Source organism: Atractosteus spatula, chromosome 1 (genome assembly GCF_055471065.1).
Source record: "Atractosteus spatula isolate fAtrSpa1 chromosome 1, fAtrSpa1.hap1, whole genome shotgun sequence".
NCBI lineage: Eukaryota > Metazoa > Chordata > Actinopteri > Semionotiformes > Lepisosteidae > Atractosteus > Atractosteus spatula.
The window spans coordinates 3909660-3930457 of NC_142706.1; the positions used below are offsets into that span (position 1 = coordinate 3909660).

The following is a 20798-nucleotide window of genomic DNA, read 5'->3' on the forward strand; positions in this document are numbered from 1 at the left end:
GTGATCACGGGTTCAAGCCTGGGTCATGTAACTAGCCGACTGTGACTGGGATTCCCCAACTAGAAGAAAAGCTGACCAGAATTTCACAGTGAAGCTTAGGCTTAGACTGTGAACAATTCTGTCTTGCATTCACACAGCCGGGGAAGATTCAGTGGCTGTTTTACTACAGCTATGGGAAAAGTGGGGCGAGACTGAGCCCAGATTGCTTATTCCATCATGCCAAACCTCAGCAGTCCGGCCCTGTGATACTGGGCTTGGCAGCTGCATTTCTGAACCTGCGTCAATTAGATGTGAATAATAGGTGGCTAAAATTACAGCCTTCATAATATTTGTATTATATTACATATTTGTTTTTTTTGTCAGCTCCACAGCACAAACTGTTTTATTTTGATTTTGGTCTCCCTGTCCATGACTAAACTGTAGCATAATTGCAGATGCAAATATCGTCTGACTGAAATCTTCTGTTGTAACCATTTTGTGTTAAGTTTAAACAAAGCGACGACTAGTATCTTCTTATGACGGGCAGCAGGTCAGGACTTTTTCAACAAGGCAGGCAGTTAAATCCGGACCGATAAAGATTTCGGCACCAGAGGAGAAGAGGGATGTTTTTTGCGATGTTTTACCGTTGGTTCAGGCGTACAAGCTTTTTATTCTCAACAAGTAAAAGTTTGTTGAAGGAGATGTATCTATGTGGTGATTTTGTTCCTACGACACTGTATTTTGCAGTAGTAGAATACACAAGGCTACCACTAGTTCTGCTGCTCCTTTGTATTTTGACTTGAATAATTTAATCAAAACTTTCAGTACTTTAAATAATTTGATTGTGTCAAAACATACATGTTGCAGATAAATCCTTGAGGTATAAAACCTGACTTGAAGCACAAGACATTGAGGGTTTACTGCACTTGAGGATAACTAACAATGTACGTGCTCCGTGTTGTGTAAAATCCGACTTGTGTGAAACTCCAAGACTTGGCGTATTTTAAGGCCATGACCACCATGACTTCTGCAAGTTTTCCCGGTAATCCGAGTTGTGCTATGTAATGCGACACTCCTCTGCTGTCCTTCAGCCAAAAGGTGGCATGTGGTGAAAATTAGGCCTACACAAAGCAAGCCGAACTCTTTCACCACGTCACGCAACAGCAGAATTTGTTGCATTTGGTCTGTTTGACTGTCTGACTGTGTCCCGCTCTGTGCGTAGGTCGGGGCCTGTATTGTGAACCCAGAAAACAAAATTGTGGGCATCGGCTATAACGGAATGCCTAATGGATGCAACGATGACCTGCTTCCCTGGAATCGGACTGCGATGAACAAGCTGGATACCAAATACCCTTACGGTAAGGAGTTCTGACTGAGGCCCGTCAAGCTGGCTGCTCGTGTGTGCTGAAGTGGCTTTGATAGCAGTCTGATTGTATGAAGGATGAATGTTTTCGGACAGAAGCTGGCCGTTTTGTTTTCTTCTAACTGTGCAATGCGAACAGGTTGGTCAGGTTGGGCTGATGCCCAAGCTGTGATTTAAAGAAGATGTAAGAACCATGTAGGAGGGAAAAAAACCCCACAGGGGCTGGTATTTTGTTTGCTTGCTTGAAAGCTCTGGCCTTGGCGGATCATTTTAAAGAAGCTGCTGCCTTTTCCGAAGGAAACGGAGAAAAGTGTTTGACGGTGAGCTGTTCCTGTCCTGCACCTCGCCTCACCGAAAGAAGGAGATTGAACCCGCTGTGTCAAGGGAGTCCTTTTAGATTTTAAACATCTCCCATCAAGTTTTGTGATTCAGCTTTCCTCTTCTCCCTCTGTTTCCTCCTCTGCTTGCATGCCGTCAGTTATCGGGTTCGAGACCCGGTTGGACAGGTAGACTTTTGGAGTGCAGAGCAACGTGAGCCGTAGCAAAGCTTTTAACACAGTGTATTCTTTTACCATAAAAACCCAATCGTGCTAATCCACCACAGATCTTCAGGTAAACCCACGTATCTTATGGAATTATAAGTGCGGTGTATGGATAAATGAAAGGCCTGCTTTGCACATCAGCTCCGATGCTTTTAAAAAGTGTCTACAGATCTATATTTTACGAATCTGTAGATGAGACTCCTCTCCATAAGTATTCTGCATACTACCAGGAACGAGAAGCTTTTACCCTGCTGCGCGTTTTAGCATGATCAGTGACTTTGGCCTGTAGCATGCCGTCTTTTCATGCCTGTGCTAGATTGTAGGTTCTTGTATGTTAATCTTTGCTGTGATGTCTTACGAGATGTCAGCATGTACACTCATTAAAAAGCAGTTGGGTTTGTACATCTCTTTCAAACTTATATCTCACAGAACCGTATTATTTCTTGTTCTACACCAGACACCTAATTCCTGTGAAGTAGGGTGTTTTAACCTGAAGAGGGCACCAGTTCCTAATACTTCCCAATCTGCAACATTAAAAGCACGTTGTTTTTGGCTTTCCTGTTGCAGAGGAGGGTTATTCAGGTAACAACAAAGTGCAATAAAACAGTTTTTGACAACTCTTAAAAGGATTTTAGGGAGACCGGAAGCTTGGAATTTGAAACTGTTTTTTTTGTGGTGTGAGATTGTTTGCATGTTCTGAGTTGGCAGGGTTCAGGGCAGTTTCTAGAGCTCTGCCAGCGCTCATTTCGCAAGAAAATAAACCAGTCCAATAGCAGCCCAGAAGCTGAATTTGGCACATTCTTTAGGTAGCAGATGCCTCTTTGGAAGAATCCTTTAGGACAGAGAGTTCAGCCGCTGTGAGAATCTGAGGAAGGAAGATGTAAGAGGATTTGTTTGGCTGTTATTCGGCTGCTCCTTTTAACCCTTCTGTGCAGTTGTGAAGCCTTGCCGACTGAATTAGCAAAAGGACATGAAGCAGCCTCTGTTCTGGGCTCTTCCACTCTGTAATATAAAACCTTGAGGAACATTTACATAGAAATTATACACTTAAGTCAGCATGGTCCAGAGTTATGAAAAACAGATTTTTATTGGGTAGGTAAATATGAAAAATATCACAGTAATATTCCCTATAGATCATGCAGTGGAAGATTCATCCATCCTAAGGAGTGCACCCTTCGTATTTTACTGCAATATGATAATTTTTCAACATTTCTGAACTGACATAACAAACATTCTGTTTATTCTATTCTAGAGTCCAACACTCCTTACACAGACAGCAGAAAGTTTTCACACTGTGAATCAGTCTTTCAGCTGTGTCTGAAAATCGTCTCAAACATTTGTGCAGCACTTTCATCCAAAAGATTTTTGCAAACGGATTTCACCTTTGCGGTGTCGAGCTTCTTGCGTAAGGTGCGGCTTGGCTTAGAATAATTCTTTTTTTTTTTTGTTGAGACTTGGAGGGGTGACGCTTCACAGTTGGCTGAGATGAAGCTGTGGCTCCTTCTCTGCCATCCTTTCACCCGCAGCTCATCTAATTAGTGAAGTTTGGCTGAATTTGAAGGACACGCCACAGCTTTTAGCCCACGCTGGCTGGGCACCTCGCTGGTGGCTGCACAGCACACCTGCACAAGCACAACTTGAAGCAACGCTGCGTTTAAATCGAGCAGTTGATTACGGTCGGCCAGCTGCACCTCCTTTTTAGAAGTGCATGAGCAGGTGAAAAAAACCTTTTTATCGAGCCTAAAAGCGACAGTTCAGAATTAAATCGGTCTTGGGCTGTCTGTCCTTTTTGTGAATTACCTTTGGATTGTGGAAATATAGGACGATCGCAAAACGGCAGACTTCTGAAGGTAATTGAAAACAGTTTGTGTCGCTATCTGGAGCACAAGGGTGTTTTCTTTTAATGGTATTCAAGTACAAATCTGACAGAAACCACAGGGAATGCACACACAGCTGTCAAGAATACATCAACTAGAAACCAGTCCCCTATTAGTAGGAAACATTGTTCTCTTTGAAAACAGCCGTGATGATTAAAAGTGTGAGTGTTACGAGATTTCTTTTCTTCTCAAAAGATCATAACCTTGTGAAAAGGACTGGTTCCTTTTTCGACAGAATAAATATCAATATTGTGTTAAAGGCTGCCATTTGAAACAAAATGTGTTTTGTCAGGCCCATGTGGTGTTGAGGCTTTCAGTCATTTAGTAGTGATGTTAACTCCTTTTCACAAGGAGAAAGCAAACATCAGGTAAGCATCATTGCAGGTAAACAGTGTTAATTTAATACCAAATTAAAAGGGTGTTTAATAGTATGCATGTTCTCATTCATAAATGAACACAGTCTGTCTATTTTGTGATGGAACAACTTTGAATGTCTCATACAATGACTGACTATATTCCTAAATAAAAAAGACCCAAATAATACAGATCGCATTTAAAACCAATCTGCACAGATAACTGACAGTTCCACACTGTGGAAACGTTCTGGGAATGCAAATACATTGGAGTGAAGTGGACTGGCAGTTTGTTGCGGAGCTGGTTACGAGTTTTACTCCATTTAAAGCACTTGGTCAATAACTGTTAATAAAGAGGAATTAATAAGTCCCCAAACATTGGGTGTATGAATTGCTGAGCTCTTTCTGCGACAGTCAGTGGCAGCCGTTTCCAGTTAGTCACGACGGGTCAGATTCGGTGAAAAGGGTGGGCTGCTTACCCGCTGCCTGAATACCCTGACCAGATTTGGGTCTACAGCACTGCGGGAATGCAGAGCGCTTCTTGTCCAACGTAAAGAACAAAAAGCCCTACAGTAAGTTGATGAATGCTCTTGCTCACAGCGGCATGATGGCGCCCTGACCTCAGTGACTGCCCTTCAGTGTCTGGCTCTGTGGAGTTGGTGTGTTCCTCCAGGGAATGTGAGGCTTTTTTGCCGGGTGCTGTGGTTGCCTCCCATCATTATATTGTTCCTTTTTTCTTTCAATATTTTGATGGAATGAGACCACCCATCTCTTCACTCCGTCTTTTCGCCGAGTTTCTGATAAGAGCATACATGTGCTGCGGATGGAGGGTGTTTAAATAGCACTGACCATGCTGTCGTCGTCTTCTTCTCAGTGTGCCACGCGGAGCTGAATGCAATTATGAACAAGAACTCGGCTGACGTGAAGGGGTGCACAATGTATGTTGCCTTGTTCCCCTGTAACGAATGCGCAAAACTCATCATCCAAGCAGGTGAGGAACTGACTGTGTCAGCTTTGGCAGATTTCTAATGCAGCGTGATTTTAAGGATCTAAATATAAATTAGCAATAAGCTCAAATATCCACTTCGGTATTTTTTTGCCCCCTGTGTGTTTGAATGATACCGAGGTGTGTCTCCTCTCTTAGCCTAATTGCTTTGACTAATGATTCTGAGGATATCCTTTCTTTTAGAAGTGTTTCTAGCTGGGGTGTAGGGTACAGGAGAAACATGTCTAGTGAATCTAATTACTGTCGGTTTTGTTCTTTTCAAAGGTTCCTTGTTTACTTTGAACAGATTTAAATTAGCAGGGGGAGCTGGAGTGCACATGAACTGACCCCCAGAGGGAATGAGATCTGAAAACTTCATGCCCGTGGGTGAAAGCTAAAAACAAATGCACTCGGAGATACCACGGAATTTTGTCATCCGTACTTTCTGTGTAGCTCAGGAACAAATCCCAGGGTTAGCTATTCTCTCCTCAAACTTATTTTTTTTTCATTTTCTCTATAGGAGCCCCTGCTGTTGGTGTTGGGATGCAGAGTCTCTGTAGGCTTAACTTAAGCTGCATATTGAAATGGGATCGAAGTTTCACCCTCTAATCATTAAGAGGGTTGTCGAGCCTCCTTCCCACTGCACAGTGGGGGTATAAGCTACATCTCCAGGCTGTCACGTCATTAGGAAGCATCTTGCCTCTTTCTTTAATGTGTTCATGTTTATTTCACCTCCACTTCTCATTTCTCCATCAAAGAAAAAAAACAACTGATTGCAGATACATTTCACAAATCTTGTTAGTATACACATACCAAGATGGAATCTGATCACGGCTCACTCCCAGTAAAATCGCAGTTTACTCCCTGAAATAGCTAGATATCAGCAAAAGGATTGAGACAACAGCTGCTGTGCATGTGTGGGTGTTCTACTGTACTTTTAATCACTTACTGTATATGCATTTTGGTTTATTTTTATTAAGAAGTGAATACAAATCAGAAGCTCAATTCGTATTTATATCCGAATTTATTACCGTGTTAAATCAGAATTTTTTGCCTTATCCCAGCACGCCTCATAGTTCTTTTCAAACTTACACTGTGCTAAATTATGCAAAACGTTATTTGTCAAAACAAGAACTCTTTAATTATAGCATTTTGGAAAGACCATGGATCCGAGCTTTTACGTTGTACGAACAAGTAAAATCCTTTAAATACAGCTTTAGGAATTAAATGGGAGCTCATATCTAGAGTAAAAAAGTAGTAGAAAGCTATAGTTAATGAAACACACGGGAGCCCGAGCTTCCTGAATTAAAGAATACATTCAAACTGAGCTCCATGTAACTCAGTTTCCTGAAAGCAAACTTTTTAGTAAGGTTTTCAACCCCATTTTATGGGTGCATTTCCTTCAGATGTATAAATCTTTTTGAATCAACTGTTGCTTTAAACCTTCTCGGCTTCTAAACTTAATGAGGAAAGCTTGAGGGTTACGTCTGTGCGTACAGAAAAGGAGGGTAGGTGGCGCTCTTGGTTCATTTGTGAGTCAGGAGCTGCTGCTCTTCACCTCGGCGTGCTGAGTTCTTCAGCAGGCCAGATTGAACTGATTTAGAAAAAGGCAGAGGGAGAAGCTTTTCAAATGACTTGTTTGGAACCGAAGTAAAATGAGTAATGCTGCTTTCAGCCGAGTAAAAAAAAAACAAACACTTTTCAAGTTCCCACTTATTTGTCATTCCAGCCATATACAAATATACAGTGGAACGAAATATTGTTCCTCCTGGTCTGCAAGTGGGTGCAAGTAGATTCCAGGGTGTTGAGGAGCTAAAGCCTAATTCTAGACTTATCTTATTTGTTGTTAATAAAATGGTTAGACTCTGAAATGAACACCTGTTTTCAGTGGTGATAATAATGTCCTAAATGGGAAGTCTTTGCCAGAATGTAGATCTTTGCCATATTTAGCTTTGTCATTTTATAGATCAAATCAGGTTTGTTTAGGGTATTTGCTGTCTTGTTACTTGGCCTTATTTATTTAAATGCTGTATTTATTTGGACAGATATGTTTCATTTGAACTTGAACAGGATAGAAATCATGAACTGTCTAAATATGTCAGGGAACGTGTGTTTCTAATGGGCAGGAAAATGATCGGAGTGGCAGATTAATAAGAGTCCCAATAGCCTCATTGAGTTCAGGAGCAGGGTCTGTAGGAGTCAGTTTTGTTCAGTTGATATGAGCTCCTGCTGTAGGTTAGGAGAATAAATTAAGTGAAATTACAGGCCTGTGTGCAGGCAGGAAAACTATGTGAAATGGTGATTGCATTTTAATGTTGTTTAATTATGCTGTAGTTGCTTTCTCTTCTAATTTAGTGGCTCTCTGGTCCTTTTTTCTCACCCCTCTCCTGATTTCATCCAACACCTCCTATTGTGTTCCCATTAGCTCCTCTGCTCCCTTTGTTTTCCTTAATCCCCTCCTATTGAAATGCTAACGGTGGATCTCTCCTGTTTACAGCTCCAGCAGTATCTTCCATTGTTGGTGAGGCACGCCTGAACGCAGTGCATCAACCCTAGAGCTGGGGGATGAGCGAAAGAATGAGAGATTTTTTTCCCTGAGAACTTTTTCTCTCGCCTTTTCAGAAACCAGGGAGCGTAAATCACCCCCCCTCGTTATTAATGGCAGTTTATGGTGCAATTCATACTTTCTATTAGATTTAGAGGACTTTATCCTACTTTTCTCTGCGCTTGATCCCCTGCTGCTAAAAGAACTGCATTTTTTATTCCTGGGAACAAGAGTTTGGCATCCCCTGTTATTTCAGAATAAAAAATGGAAATCTTTTGAGAGTCCTAAGTGGGCCATTATTAAAAGGCCCATTTAGGGAACATTGTGTCCCTGCTGTTCTGTCCTCATCCGAAGGACAGGTGACTGCAGAACGGCACATTCGCAGACGAAAGTGAGTCAACCTCCACTGTTATCTGGCGAGAGATGAACCCCTGAGAGGGGGGGGGATAGGCAGGTATTTCATCAGCTCGGCAAGCAGGTCCTTCTGTTAATCGATCGGCGAACACGTACTGTCTCTCGTTTCCAAATTCTTTGTATATCGGCGCGGGACATTTCTTCCTACTGAAAATCTCTGTCCGAGAATGATGCTTGCTCAAGTGTTTCTAAAAACGCTGGAGTCTTAGGTCTCGTAGTTTTACGCAATGCAGTGTGGTTCACATTTTGTGATGGTGAGAGAGAAAACCTTTCTGGTGGAGATTTAAACTCTTTTCGAGGGGAAGCCGTACACAGAAGCAAATGTGGGAAAACTCAGCCTTTAGGAATTAGTACAAATTAAGAAACAGAGCGTTTGAAAGTTGAACGTTTCTTTTTAGAGACCTTTTTTAAATGCGATTCATTTTATTGAAAATAATCATTATTTTGTAGTAAATGTCACTTGTTTTTACAGAATCTTTGTGACTTCTGTTGGACTTGCACCACTGTATGCTGACTTTAAAAGAGGCGATCTGGATGAAAGTCTGGCTATAAGAAAATCCTGCCGTCTTCCACTCCTAAAAGCTTGTAGTTTTTGTCAGGTGAAGTGTGTCATTTCATTCACTGGGGAAAAAGGAGACTTGCATAAATAATCATCCATATTCATAAGAATTATGGAAATTCTTTATGACTTCACAAAGGTCAAAACAGTTGTCTCCCAGTGCCTTCAGCTTGTCACTTATCGTAGTAGTGCCTGTCAGCATTCGCCTCTCGAGGACTTGTAGAAAGGCAACATTTTCGGAGTACTATCATCTAAAAGCACACATCTTGTCACCAGCAGGTCATGAACATCGGGCACAATGAGATATACAAGCATTTGTGACAAGCAGTTGATAACCACAGTGGCCTGAATTACGGTGGTCTTCTTCAAAGAACAAGATGTATCTTATTAGACCGGGAAAGCACTCTGCATATCAGACGTCTTGACTCAGTATGAAAAGTTTACTGCATTTTCACAAACGTTATCAAGGACGTACTTTAGGAACCATTCAGTTAGTCTTTTTTTTCACGATAGTGGTTTCAAACAGTTAGAATATTGATATCCTAGTGTTTAATTAATGTTTAATTTAATTACATTTCTTGATCTGTTGATGGCACTAAGGATGATGGTCGGGACATTGAATCAGTTGTAGCCTGCATCTAAACATACGCAGTAGAAGGAGAATATAGGTACTGCAAACAGAACAAGCAAATATAATGGTATAGAAAACAAGAAATTGTTAAATTACAGATGTAGCTTTTTTGTGAGCTCTAAAGTTAAGAAGCAAGGTTTGCAATCAGTACTTTTGAGGATTAATATGTGACTCGGGTCCCCTCATAGTCTTCTGTGTTCAGAAGACTCAGTTGTTTTAGATTGTCAGAGTTTGGCTGATTTACTCAATGTGATTTTTCATTAATTGCAAAAGATTATTCACTTTAACGCACAGATGTATTTTATAATGTGTTCTGTTATCTTTTATTTTGTTGTGGATTATACTTTGGTTCAGTTTTTTGTGCAATGTTTTTTCATTTCCTGCATTGGATGTGCTGAGGCTGACCCTATAGTACCTTTGCACAAGATAGTTTTTATAGACACACCCAGTGGAAGTTATGGGAAAGAAATGCAAGCAAAATTGTATGTTGAGTTATATTTGTTATTTTGTATATTGTGAAAGGTGTCCTGTCCAGGGTGTGGTCCTGTCTTGTGTCCTGTGATGGACTGGTGTCCTGTCCGGGGTGTAGTCCTGTCTTGTGTCCTGTGAGGGACTGGTGTCCTGTCCGGGGTGTGGTCCTGTCTTGTGTCCTGTGAGGGACTGGTGTCCTGTCCAGGGTGTGGTCCTGTCTCGTGTCCTGTGAGGGACTGGTGTCCTGTCCGGGGTGTGGTCCTGTCTTGTGTCCTGTGAGGGACTGGTGTCCTGTCCAGGGTGTGGTCCTGTCTCGTGTCCTGTGTGGGACTGGTGTCCTGTCCGGGGTGTGGTCCTGTCTTGTGTCCTGTCCAGGGTGTGGTCCTGTCTTGTGTCCTGTGATGGACTGGTGTCCTGTCCAGGGTGTGGTCCTGTCTCGTGTCCTGTGCTTCTGGGATAGGGTTTGGGTTGCTGCAGCCTGGGCCAGGAATGAGCAGCTTTGACACGAATTGATGTTTATGACTATCTTAGAAACCACTGCTACCACCCTAAAAAACACACACACAAGTTTGAATATGCTGCATAAAACTGTAAAGTGTTTTTGTATTTAAAAAGTATCTTTGGGTTTTTGCTTAAGCCCCATGAGGAATTGGTCTCCCATAGCAACAGCTCTCACCCCGCAGTGCTCATGCTGAGGGCTTGCCTTTCTCGTTACAACTTTTTTTTGTTCAATTAATTACTTGTATCCCCCTACAAGGTTGGGCTGAGAAGGTTGCTGCCCTGTGCTTTCCCTTCAGTACAGCCATTGCAGAGCTTCCGCTCACACAAGGGTTTCCAGAAGCCTGCCTGCCTGGCAAAGGAGACACCGATCATCTTCATAAATTGTCTTTCATCGTTAGTTAGCCTCTAAATAGACAAAGGGTCCCGCTACACAACTGTAGTGCAAAATCACTTCATAGTTGTCGTCGGCACAAAGGAGCATAGAGTTCTGCAAGCCAGATCTACACAAATCACCCAGATCCCTTTTAATGATAGTTTCTTGCAGCTCAGAATCACTCAACGTGTTCTGTGTTGTGTGAATTCCTGCCTCTCGTGTGGATCAGTATGCTTATTAATGTTAAGTTTCATGTGTAGAGTGCACAGTTCAACATGGCTTTTTTTATTTGCTTGCTGTTGTCTCTGTGTAAAGCTCCTCTCCCTCCTGTATCGGCTGCAAATCGGACTCGTGTGCTATCTGTGCCAGAATCTGTTGTGGATATAGATCTGGAAGAGCGATGGATCTAAAAGGGGTCCCTGCCACACACCATTGCCTACACACGCCCAATTAGTGGCTGTGCCCCTCAGGATGAAGTGCTGCTTCCTGTTCGTGGAGCAGCTCTTGACCCATGTCCATCCATTACCTAAGTTTCCTACGGCTTCTTAATTGGAGAATCTTTTATGGGGCTTCTTAACAAACGCTTTCTTGTTGCTTATTCGAAAGTTTTTAGAAAGTGACGTCAAACCAGACCCGATCTAAACCCAAGTCGGCTGTTTGTTGAAACAAGATTGTTTTGTAACTACTGGTCAAGGAGCAGTAAAATAAGACTGATTGGGCTGCAGCTTCCTGGTTCAGTTTTATCTCTGTCTCTCTTAATTGGTATTCAATTTGCAGCTCTCCAGTATTTGGGTCCGGCTCCTGGCAGAGGTCGGTGTTGAGGTGTTCTAGCTAGGACCTTCATTCCTTATTTCCATAAGTGTGACTGAGAAAATGCCATCAGGGCCTGGTGATTCATTAGTGTTCAGCAGCCTCGGCCCCTGTAGAGGCTCATTGTTTGTCAGTTGTGGTGAAATTCCTCAAGACTGATGGAGCTCCTTCTATAAACATAGACTGTTATTGCCATCATTTATTATCCAGTACAACACTTTACACAGTAAGATATTCTGTTAGCATGTTAGCATTCCTTTTTCATCTTTTAAGCCCATATTATCTCATAAACTGGTTTTGCTTTTACAGTTCTTTTGCTGTTGTACTATAGAAATGAACTCTTTGCAGTATTTTGTACTCTCATTTTCTCTTAAGGTCTCTGTAGCCTCTTTTCAGTAATACTGTTGTGTACCATAATATTGCTAATACAGTTTTTGTACTAAACAATGGATTTTATTTACAAAGCTTAAAAAATGATGTACATGCTTTTAATGCACACAGTATATGCATTGCACAGTTGCTCCAGTCTGATTTGGATTTTCGCATTTTTGTATTGATTACAAAAACAAACCCCAATATACTGTGGATTGAAATAGTTTCTTTTCTACAGAAAAGAAGCAGAAAAAAATGAAAAATCCAAATGACAAATAGAGCAAACTACAGGCTACTTTCATCGTGTTTTCCTTTGGTTATATAAAAGGCAATGTCTAACCTGTGTTTAAAGCTGTATTCAGCAGGTATTATTAGCTTGTAGCTTTATGTTACTCAACACAATAGGACAGTTTTTGCAATTGAAATGAATGAATGTAGGCTGCTGTAGCTTAATATGGATACCGACAAGCATTCATTTGGCTGCTGCCTTTATAACATAACTAGGCTGAGCAAATGTGTGGTTAAAGTTGACTGTATAACATCACTAGGCAGAGCAAATGTGTGGTTAAAAAGTAGTACTTGACTCTGCAGTTTGTAATCCCAGCACAGGAAGTGACCTTGTGCTTGACCTTTGCTACATTTGCTGTTTCCCTGTTGTCTCTTTGGACCCAGTGGGGGAACAGAGTACTTGACTGTACATTTCATAGACAGAGAGCTTTATGCACCAGTTACCCCCTGATTGGGTCAGGCCCTGTGATTAAAAGATAACCACTGCACTTCCACACTGTCTTCTTGTTTTGAATGCTTGACATTTAATTACTTTCTTGGCTGGCTTAAAGCCTCTTTCCCCACTGGGCAGTGGCACGGAATTGTGGTTAGAGCTTGGGGTGATGGGCCAGCGGGCCGTGGGTTCAAATCCGGGTGGGTAGGAAGATGCCTCTGTTGTACCCTTGAGAAAGGCTCCTCACTCATACTGCTCCAGTAAATGCCCTGCTCTAGGAAAGGGTGCACTCCAGCTCATCACTGCAAATGAGAATTTGTTCTCAATGGGCTTATCTGGTTAAATAAAGAATTGAATTAAAAAAGATAATGGCTGAAGAAAGCCATTGCCACTCTGTGTGCACTGCCTGGAAGCTTCTACTCTCGGCTTTGTGGCTTGTCAGATAATAATTTACTTCTCTTCTGTTTACCTGCAGGTATAAAGGATGTGATTTATTTGTCAGACAAGTATCACGATACTCCAGAAATGACTGCCTCCAGACGCTTGTTTAACTTGGCGGGAATTAAGTACACGTAAGTCTCCGAAGCTCCATAAATGACTTAATTTACATCTGTCAGAGCCCAGCGCATTCACTGCCGGCACAAACAAGCTTGACACCATGGCTCTGACAAAGTGTAAAAAAAAAAAAAAAAGCCCAACTTGAGGTTTTAATTGAAGTTTGGTTTGCAAAATTTATTTTTTTGGGGGGGTTCAGATCAATCGGTAGTCCTTTTTTTTTTTTTCCCTGAGAGACTTCGGATATCGGCAATGGGAGACACATTTTTGTGACCCTTGCTGTGCGGTCGAGCAGCTGAAGGGTGGCTCTGTACTTCCACATGCCCAGCTGTCTTCGTGTGCCACAGAGGAGTGCGGGTGCAGTTAAAATGATGCAGTGGCAGTTCTGGACGCTGCTGTTTACGGCACAGAGCACCGATCCAGACTGGAACAAAGGCTTGTGTGCACAGACCTTATTTCGGTCATCCTTTGGGGGGGGGTTTGTTTTCGACATGTGGATTTTTCCCTCTTTTTTTTCCCTCGCTCATTCTCTTTGGGTCCTTCTCAATGGGATGCGCTCCAGTCTTGAGTGCTGTGTTCTCTCTGTTTCTCTTTTCTTTTCTTTTTTCCCCCCCTCTGCTCTCCGATGATGGGGCAGCGCGCAGCTGCTTCCAAGCGTGTTATTTCCACTTTCCGGGGGACGAGAGCCGCGTACCCTCGAGAGGAGACGCAGATTTCGCCTTCCTTCTCATCACAGCACCTCCTCCTGCAAATTAATAATAGCCTTTGTTATTACATCCAAGAGGAAAAAGTCCCGTTGAGACTCTCGTTTCATTTCCATGGGAGACGAGGGAGATGGCTATTAAAATTAGAAGCAAAAACATTCAATTCAAGCCCCCTCCTGCCTTCACAAGCTGTCTAGGATCCTGACAGTACACAGCTCACAGCAGACAGCGAACTGCTGTTTAATCCACTCTGCCTCTCTGCCTGGAATTTCTAATAATGCGAAGTTGGGAGCTGCAGATATTTTGTAATTTTCTAGACCGAATGTGGAAGTCCAACTTTTATAATTGATTTTTTTTTTGTTCCCAATAACGACCTGCATGAGCGAATTCAACTAATTGTAGCTGGCGCTTGTGAGAAGTGTTGTGTTTCACATACCTTCGATTATCCGCTTAGAAGAAGCAGTGATTCTTTCTGGGTTCTTTAATTAACACGTTTATGCTAATATTTCTGCATTTCTACTTCACACAAAATAAAACAGATAGACTTTATTCAAGATTAATGATGTACTGAAATTCACAAGCAATACAATTCAACACACTGCAGATTCACACATTACTGTTTTTTCATGCATGCTTTCTTTCTCATTGGTTCTAGTGACTGTAATATTTAAAGGCTTGCAGACCTCCATGTTCTTGGCACTAAAAACTGTTTTCTCTTGTATGAGAGAGAAAACTGAAGTTGTGAACAACAGCTGGCTGTGTGTAGTTTAAAATAACTTCAGTTTGTCCCTCAAGGCTTCTGTGCTGACTCAAGGTTGGTATGAGTAGATTTCACAACTAACTGAATAATTAACATCTGACTGCTGAATATGAACTCCTGTCACCTGTGTACAGTATAATGCAAACTGGTTCACAGTATTTGAGCTAGTTGTTTCAGAGGTTTACCAGGTCGTAGCCAATTCTAGCTAAGAAATCAAAGGTAGTTTGAACTCTGACAACCGTCCAGATCTTTTCAAACACACCATCACCTTTTTTTGTATTGTTCTGTTAACTGTGATTTATAACATTAACAACTTTCCAAGCACAAACTTAAGTCTCTCGCCTGCTGAAGTTCAGTGTTTGATTTCCACGGCTGTTAGGTAAAGATATATTTTTGTATACTGCACACAGTCAGAGTGCTGATGGAGTGGAGGTTTGGACTTTACCAATAGGGCACTAAAATACTCACATAAAACTTGGTATGCAAGATCTAGAGGTGGCCTTAAGGACACATAGTTGAAATATATACTAGGAATTTTTAAACATAACCTTGGCTTCATCAGAGACCCACTGCCTATGGTATTATCTGGGGGAAGTTCTTGAACTCTCAATACCACAAGTGGCATCACTTATTGCTAGATAAGGGTATACATTGCATAATCAGACATTACAAGGGATTTATATTAAAGGTCATTATGGTTCCACGTTTAGTCATTTTAAAGGATATGTGAGCTCCACAGAGTGCAAGCAGCAGTAAAATATATAGTTTTTACTGCCCAAGGGTGGAGGCTCTGTTTGGAGTTGTGATCTAGACCTTTGAAGATTAACATGAACCCATTGTAATAGCACTGAATAGTGGGAGTCATTTAAAACGCAGAGTGGACAAACTGGTTGGCAATTCAGAAACTAAGGAAATGGGAGCGCACTTAAATTTCGGAGGTGCATCCATACTTTTTACCTAATTACAAAAAGGACTGTAGGGTCAGCCTTGAATTTTGAGGAAGTGTGGCTCTGAATAAGAAGGTATGCAATAGTTAATTCAAAGGCAAGATCAAGTGATAGAATTGGAGACCAGAAAAGGACTCCCAGTCAGATGATATTCTGACATGTCCGGGCACCGACACCAGTTTAATCTGAATGCAAATCTGTATTTTTTTAAATGTGTCACACTAGTGGCCTCCCAAGTGACTCGGCCAGTAACATTTGCCCAATGAGTATTGAGCGCGGTGATGGCGGGCTCGAGCCTGGGTCATGTCACTAGCTGACTGTGACTGGGAGCGCAATAGGCCGAGCACCGCCGAGGAGAGGGTGGCCCTGGTCAGCTTTCTTGGCGTGAGAGAAGCAGCGTCCCCTGTGGCCTCCAAGGCGCTGGCAGGGGTGCGGTCCTGCAGTCAGCGCCAAACCTTTTTGTACGGGGCTGTGGCATGTGAAAAGACCAACGGCCCACTTCCTGTGTCTCACCCGTGCTCGGCCAGGGGGTTCGTAGATGCGAGACGACGAGTGGAAACACGCACATGGCTATTCCTAATCTGCTGGGAGTAACAAAAAATAATTGGCAATTCTAAATCTGAAAAAATAGTGTAACGTTTTGTTCTGTACTACTACTACTACTGTCACTCCTGACAGCTTTGACAGAATGATAATATAGTAGTTAACATCTGAAATGTTTGTTCAGTACAACTGCCTTCAGTATGCTGCACCGCTGTTGTTTTGTACAGAACCTGTCTTGCTGTTACAGTTATTAGTGTGTGTATGTCTAAAAATTAGCTGCTTTGTCTGTAATTGCTGTACGGACACCATTCAGGTTATTGAGTGAAAATAAGAGAGTGAACATCACAGAATCACTACACATTGTACCGCGTGGTCACAGAGTGTAGTGATCGGTATGCTGTTGCCCCCATTTCCAGATGTTGGTTTATAGAAACCTCCACAGTGCACATCTGTTTTGCAGTGTGAATGGTGCCCTTGTGCCAGATACAATGCAGAGTCTATGCAGCGAGCGACGGAAAGCGTGTCTGTTCTTGCAGTATGAATTCTGACAAGCATATTCGTAGGTGGAATCTTGTAATTTGTTCACACAAAGAAGCAGTCGGAAATGCACTTCATCTTATTCATTCCTTTCAGTCATAAAGTCAATAGAAGTGTGAAAAAAATCACACAGCTTTGTTTCGAAAACCAAGAACAATAGTGTATCTGTATTGCGGTAGGTAATTGTACAGCAAACCATTTTGAACACTGAGTTATTTTGAATCATTATTTCTACCTGCAGACAGTGCTCAAACGAAAATCCCTTTGGAAGATGTTGAAAAAGAATCTACCTGATGACTGAAATTAATGTGATTTATTTGCCCTTTTTTATAGAAAGATTTGGAAGCCATCGGTAATACAATTTTAGGAAATCGAACTGTTCACTGCATTCTAAACTGAACCTTATGAATTACTTGCTGTGTAGTGTGCAGTTTTAGCTTCCTTGTCTAGAAACCACTAATATTGTTTATTTTAGGTCTCAGACTGCTTCTCCCACCTACATAATGTATATTCACTACTTTAAAACCGCACTGTACGTGTGTTGAGACCTTTTCAGTTCCAGCTTTTGACACTGAAATCTGGCAGTCTGTCAATATCGATTTTTTTTCTTCCTTTAGGTACTCATATAGGTCAGCTTATTTTGTATATAAAAAAGACATGTTCTCAGGTCAGGAGGGAGCCACCTGAGGTGACGCCCTGTGGAAACGTCACTCACAGTTGCTCTGTGCTGCAGTGAAGTCGCTTCAAATGTCTGGATTAGAAAAATACATCCTGGCCCAATAAAATATGGAATGTGGTAGTTTTTGCACTGGCTTGTGAACAGGAGACTGGAGCAAATGCTATGCTGTTTTGTTAGCTGTATATTGTTTGACATTAAATGGGGATGGGTTTTTTTTCCCTGTAACATGTCTGTTAATTTCCAAGCCGAAAAAAGGTGGTTAAAGAGAGTTCAAGTTGCTAAAATACCTCGCAAAGGAACAGTATTTTTTCTTTTTAGTATATTTTTCATTTCTGTACATTTAACAGAAGTATATAAATGCTTGACATAAGCTGTCTTCAGTATGGGATGAAGAAAAGTTTAATGCCGTGCTGGAAAGCTGAAAGAAAGCATTTTGCCTGTTAAGCTTTCTTCAGGTGTGAGCTCACACAAAAGGGGGTTTTCTTTCTTCTAGTTTTCAGCGTGGGACTAACCTTTACTTGTTGCTGTGGAGTCGACACTCACTGACGGCGCTCCCCACTCAAACATCTTGAGCAAACAGAAGAAAGCACATACTTAGGGATATGAAAGATTTACAGTTATTTAAGATTCTTCAGGCACCCCCCTCATAACTGCAGATGGTCCTGATGAGACTGCAGCTTGGCTCATTGCAGACACAGATTCCACTGAGCGATCTGTAAATTTCATTGCTTAAAGGGACAATTTGCACAATGCAGTTGTTTCAGTAGGTCAGCTTTCTTAATGAGCTCCCTGATCACAGCTTCCTTTCAGATGGTAATGAAATGTTTACAGCATTGTGAATGAGGAATCCTACTAGTTCCTAATTGGATTTAGATTGGACCACATGTTCAGCGGTTGCAGAGTATTGAGTTTACAGCTGTAGAGCAGACTCTCTGACATTAAAATTGCCGTCGTACAGTCTCAGGTGTGGCTTTGGTCTGAAGGGAGTAGAGGAGAAAGAAATAGTTACATTTGTCAACATGCAGTTATGAAATACAACAATCATCAGTATTCTGCAGAAAACTAAATTTTCACCCTCTATAACTTCTCAACCTTTAGTGCAGTCAAACTGAAATTTTATAGTTTTCCTAGTAAAAACACCACAAGATGAAAATTGAATTCTGTGACCATAGTTGTATTAGAAATGACACCTTGATGTCTTACTTTCTTAGTTATCTACTGAAGAAAGTGTGTCAGTACTGCAAATTACTTAAATTTTTATTTTGTGTTACCAGTTCTCAGATTGAATGATACAATCTGATAAAATGTATATGTGCACATTTTTCACATGCACGTTACTTGATGTTTTCTGCAATGGAACAGGAGCATGAAGTTTTGCTGTTAAATAAGAATATTATATAGTATAACGGTCATTCCTTGCATTTATACAGCACTTTTCATCCCGGGTGGTACCAAAGCACTTTACATATGGAGAGGGACCCACTTCATTCACCACTGGAGTGCCGCCCCACTTCACCAGTTGAATATTGGGGAAAATTAAGTCTGCAGTGGAATTTAGCCAAGACACCCTGATTAACACCCTTACTCTTGTGAACCACACCACTGGATCTTTCATTATTATTTCAAAGTCCATTATTCTCTCACTGCTTATTCAGAAATCAGTCTGTTGTGCATTGCCCACCTGTTTATTTCACTGTGTGTAGATGACACCCCTGCTTTGCTGTCCACTGATGAATTGAAAAGCATCTCAAACAATGAGGGTCTCGAGTACCAACGCAGCAGTGCTTAATAGTGCTGACTGATGCTCCACACGGTGACCTACTGTAGGTGATGACTTCCAGAAGAATGCATGTCCAGACTCCTTCCTTTTCCCACTGCCGTGCATGGGAATCGCTTCCTTCGCAAGTCCAATGTGCTAGAAGAGATTTCGGTGACAGGTTGTGAATTCAGAAGTGATATTTCTTCAGGCTTGACAGGGGAACTGATTGTAAATTGATAAACAAAAACAAAAATTACTTTTGAATTTTTTTTCCTTTGTTTTGCAGGCAATTTGTGCCAAAGCGCAAGAAGATTGTCATTGATTTTAATTCAATTAACCTCACTGGAACCATCCAAATGACTGAATAAATTATTTCGACTTGATCCGACGGAGCTGTAATTTATTTTCCCTTTTCTGAGGCTGCTGAAGGCATCATTTCCAGTTTTTTTCACGATAAAAGGACAACATTTCTGATATATTTTCGTTTTTGCAAGGGGAAATCTACTTTTTTTCATGTGTGTATGTAATTGTAATGGTTAGGGCTTATTTGTCATATTTGCTGGCACGTTTTGAAAATCAGATTTTGTTCTGTATAATATAACCAATTGTGCTGATTTTAGTTTTGTGTATTGAGCATAACTTTTAAAGCCTACAACTTCTGGTGAATGATTCAAGTGAGAGTCTGTTTATAAATATAATTTGAACAGAAAAATAACTTTTAGAAAAAATTGAGGCAACTTTTTAGGACTGGTAAATTTTTGTTGTTTGAAGGGGTGTTTGCCCAATGTATAAGGTGTTGATTGTAAAAATAAATGTCATGTCTTGTGCAGTATATTTTCTGGTACGGTATATTCATTCTTTATTGCTCCCGTGGAGAAATTTGTTGAATGGCACAGTCCAGTATAACAAAGACAGATAAACATTACCAACGAAGAAGACTGTACAGCAGTGTTTCGGGAGATATATTGTTGCTTTACATTGAGAATGAGACTGCAGAGCGAATGAAAGTCCTGAGTCTATTACCGTTATACTCTGGCACACGGAGGTGTCCCCCACATGGGAGGAGTGTAAATTCACAGTGGAAGGGGTGAGCCTCAAACTCTATAATTCGCTTAGCTTTCTTTATAACCCCCTGTAGAGGATAGGTAGGTTTATTTGATTTGTCCCAATGGTTTCGCTGTTGATCTTCACTAATTTTCTTAATTATAGGTACTAATGTTGCCAAATCAACAAGTGAGACAGTATGCTAAAGCACTTTCAATAAATGATTTGTAAAAAAAAAAGTGTAAAAATAGTTTTATCTTCGTTAAAATAGCTGAGTTTCCTAAGAAAATGGTCTCTGTTGGCTGTTTTTGTCCCATCTCAGGTTTTTGTCTATGATCAGTCCCAGGTACTTGTAGTCACTGACAATGTCTACAGTCGCACCCAAAGAAGGCTCCACAGCTGAAACGGTGTGCTTCTTCTCTTTTCAGCGTGGAATAAACCTTTATTTGTTCCTTTGCAGCCTATGCATGCTGACGCGGCTCCCTACTTGAACTACTTCCAGTATGTCTACAGTCTGACCATTAATGACAGTAGGTTAGAGAGATGTTGCATGTATCCTAAAAACAATGGATCGTTTCCTTTGTTTATAAAGATGTTCTTTGTTTCCTCACTTTGTTTTTAGCGATGTTCTTAAAATCAAAGAGAACTCTTCGTACCGTTAAGTAAAATCATTCGGAATGGGCCTGTGACGATGCTCATGGTCCTTTCGTTATCTGACCAGGGCTGTCTTCAGCAAACGTTACTCTTGGACTCGTTAGTGTACAACAGGGGGTG

At 41.3% G+C, this 20798-nt stretch overlaps 1 protein-coding gene across 1 annotated transcript in view; it reads left to right on the forward strand.

Moving 5' to 3' along the window:
* Positions 1–19812, forward strand: part of dctd (dCMP deaminase) — a 29901-nt gene extending 10089 nt beyond the window's left edge. The window contains exons 3-6 of the mRNA XM_088913327.1: positions 1202–1337; positions 4989–5105; positions 12972–13068; positions 19267–19812. Coding sequence (XP_088769453.1) covers positions 1202–1337; positions 4989–5105; positions 12972–13068; positions 19267–19348 — 432 coding nt within the window. The 3' untranslated portion in view covers positions 19349–19812. The remainder of the gene's footprint in view (positions 1–1201; positions 1338–4988; positions 5106–12971; positions 13069–19266) is intronic.
* Positions 19813–20798: the final 986 nt, after the last annotated feature.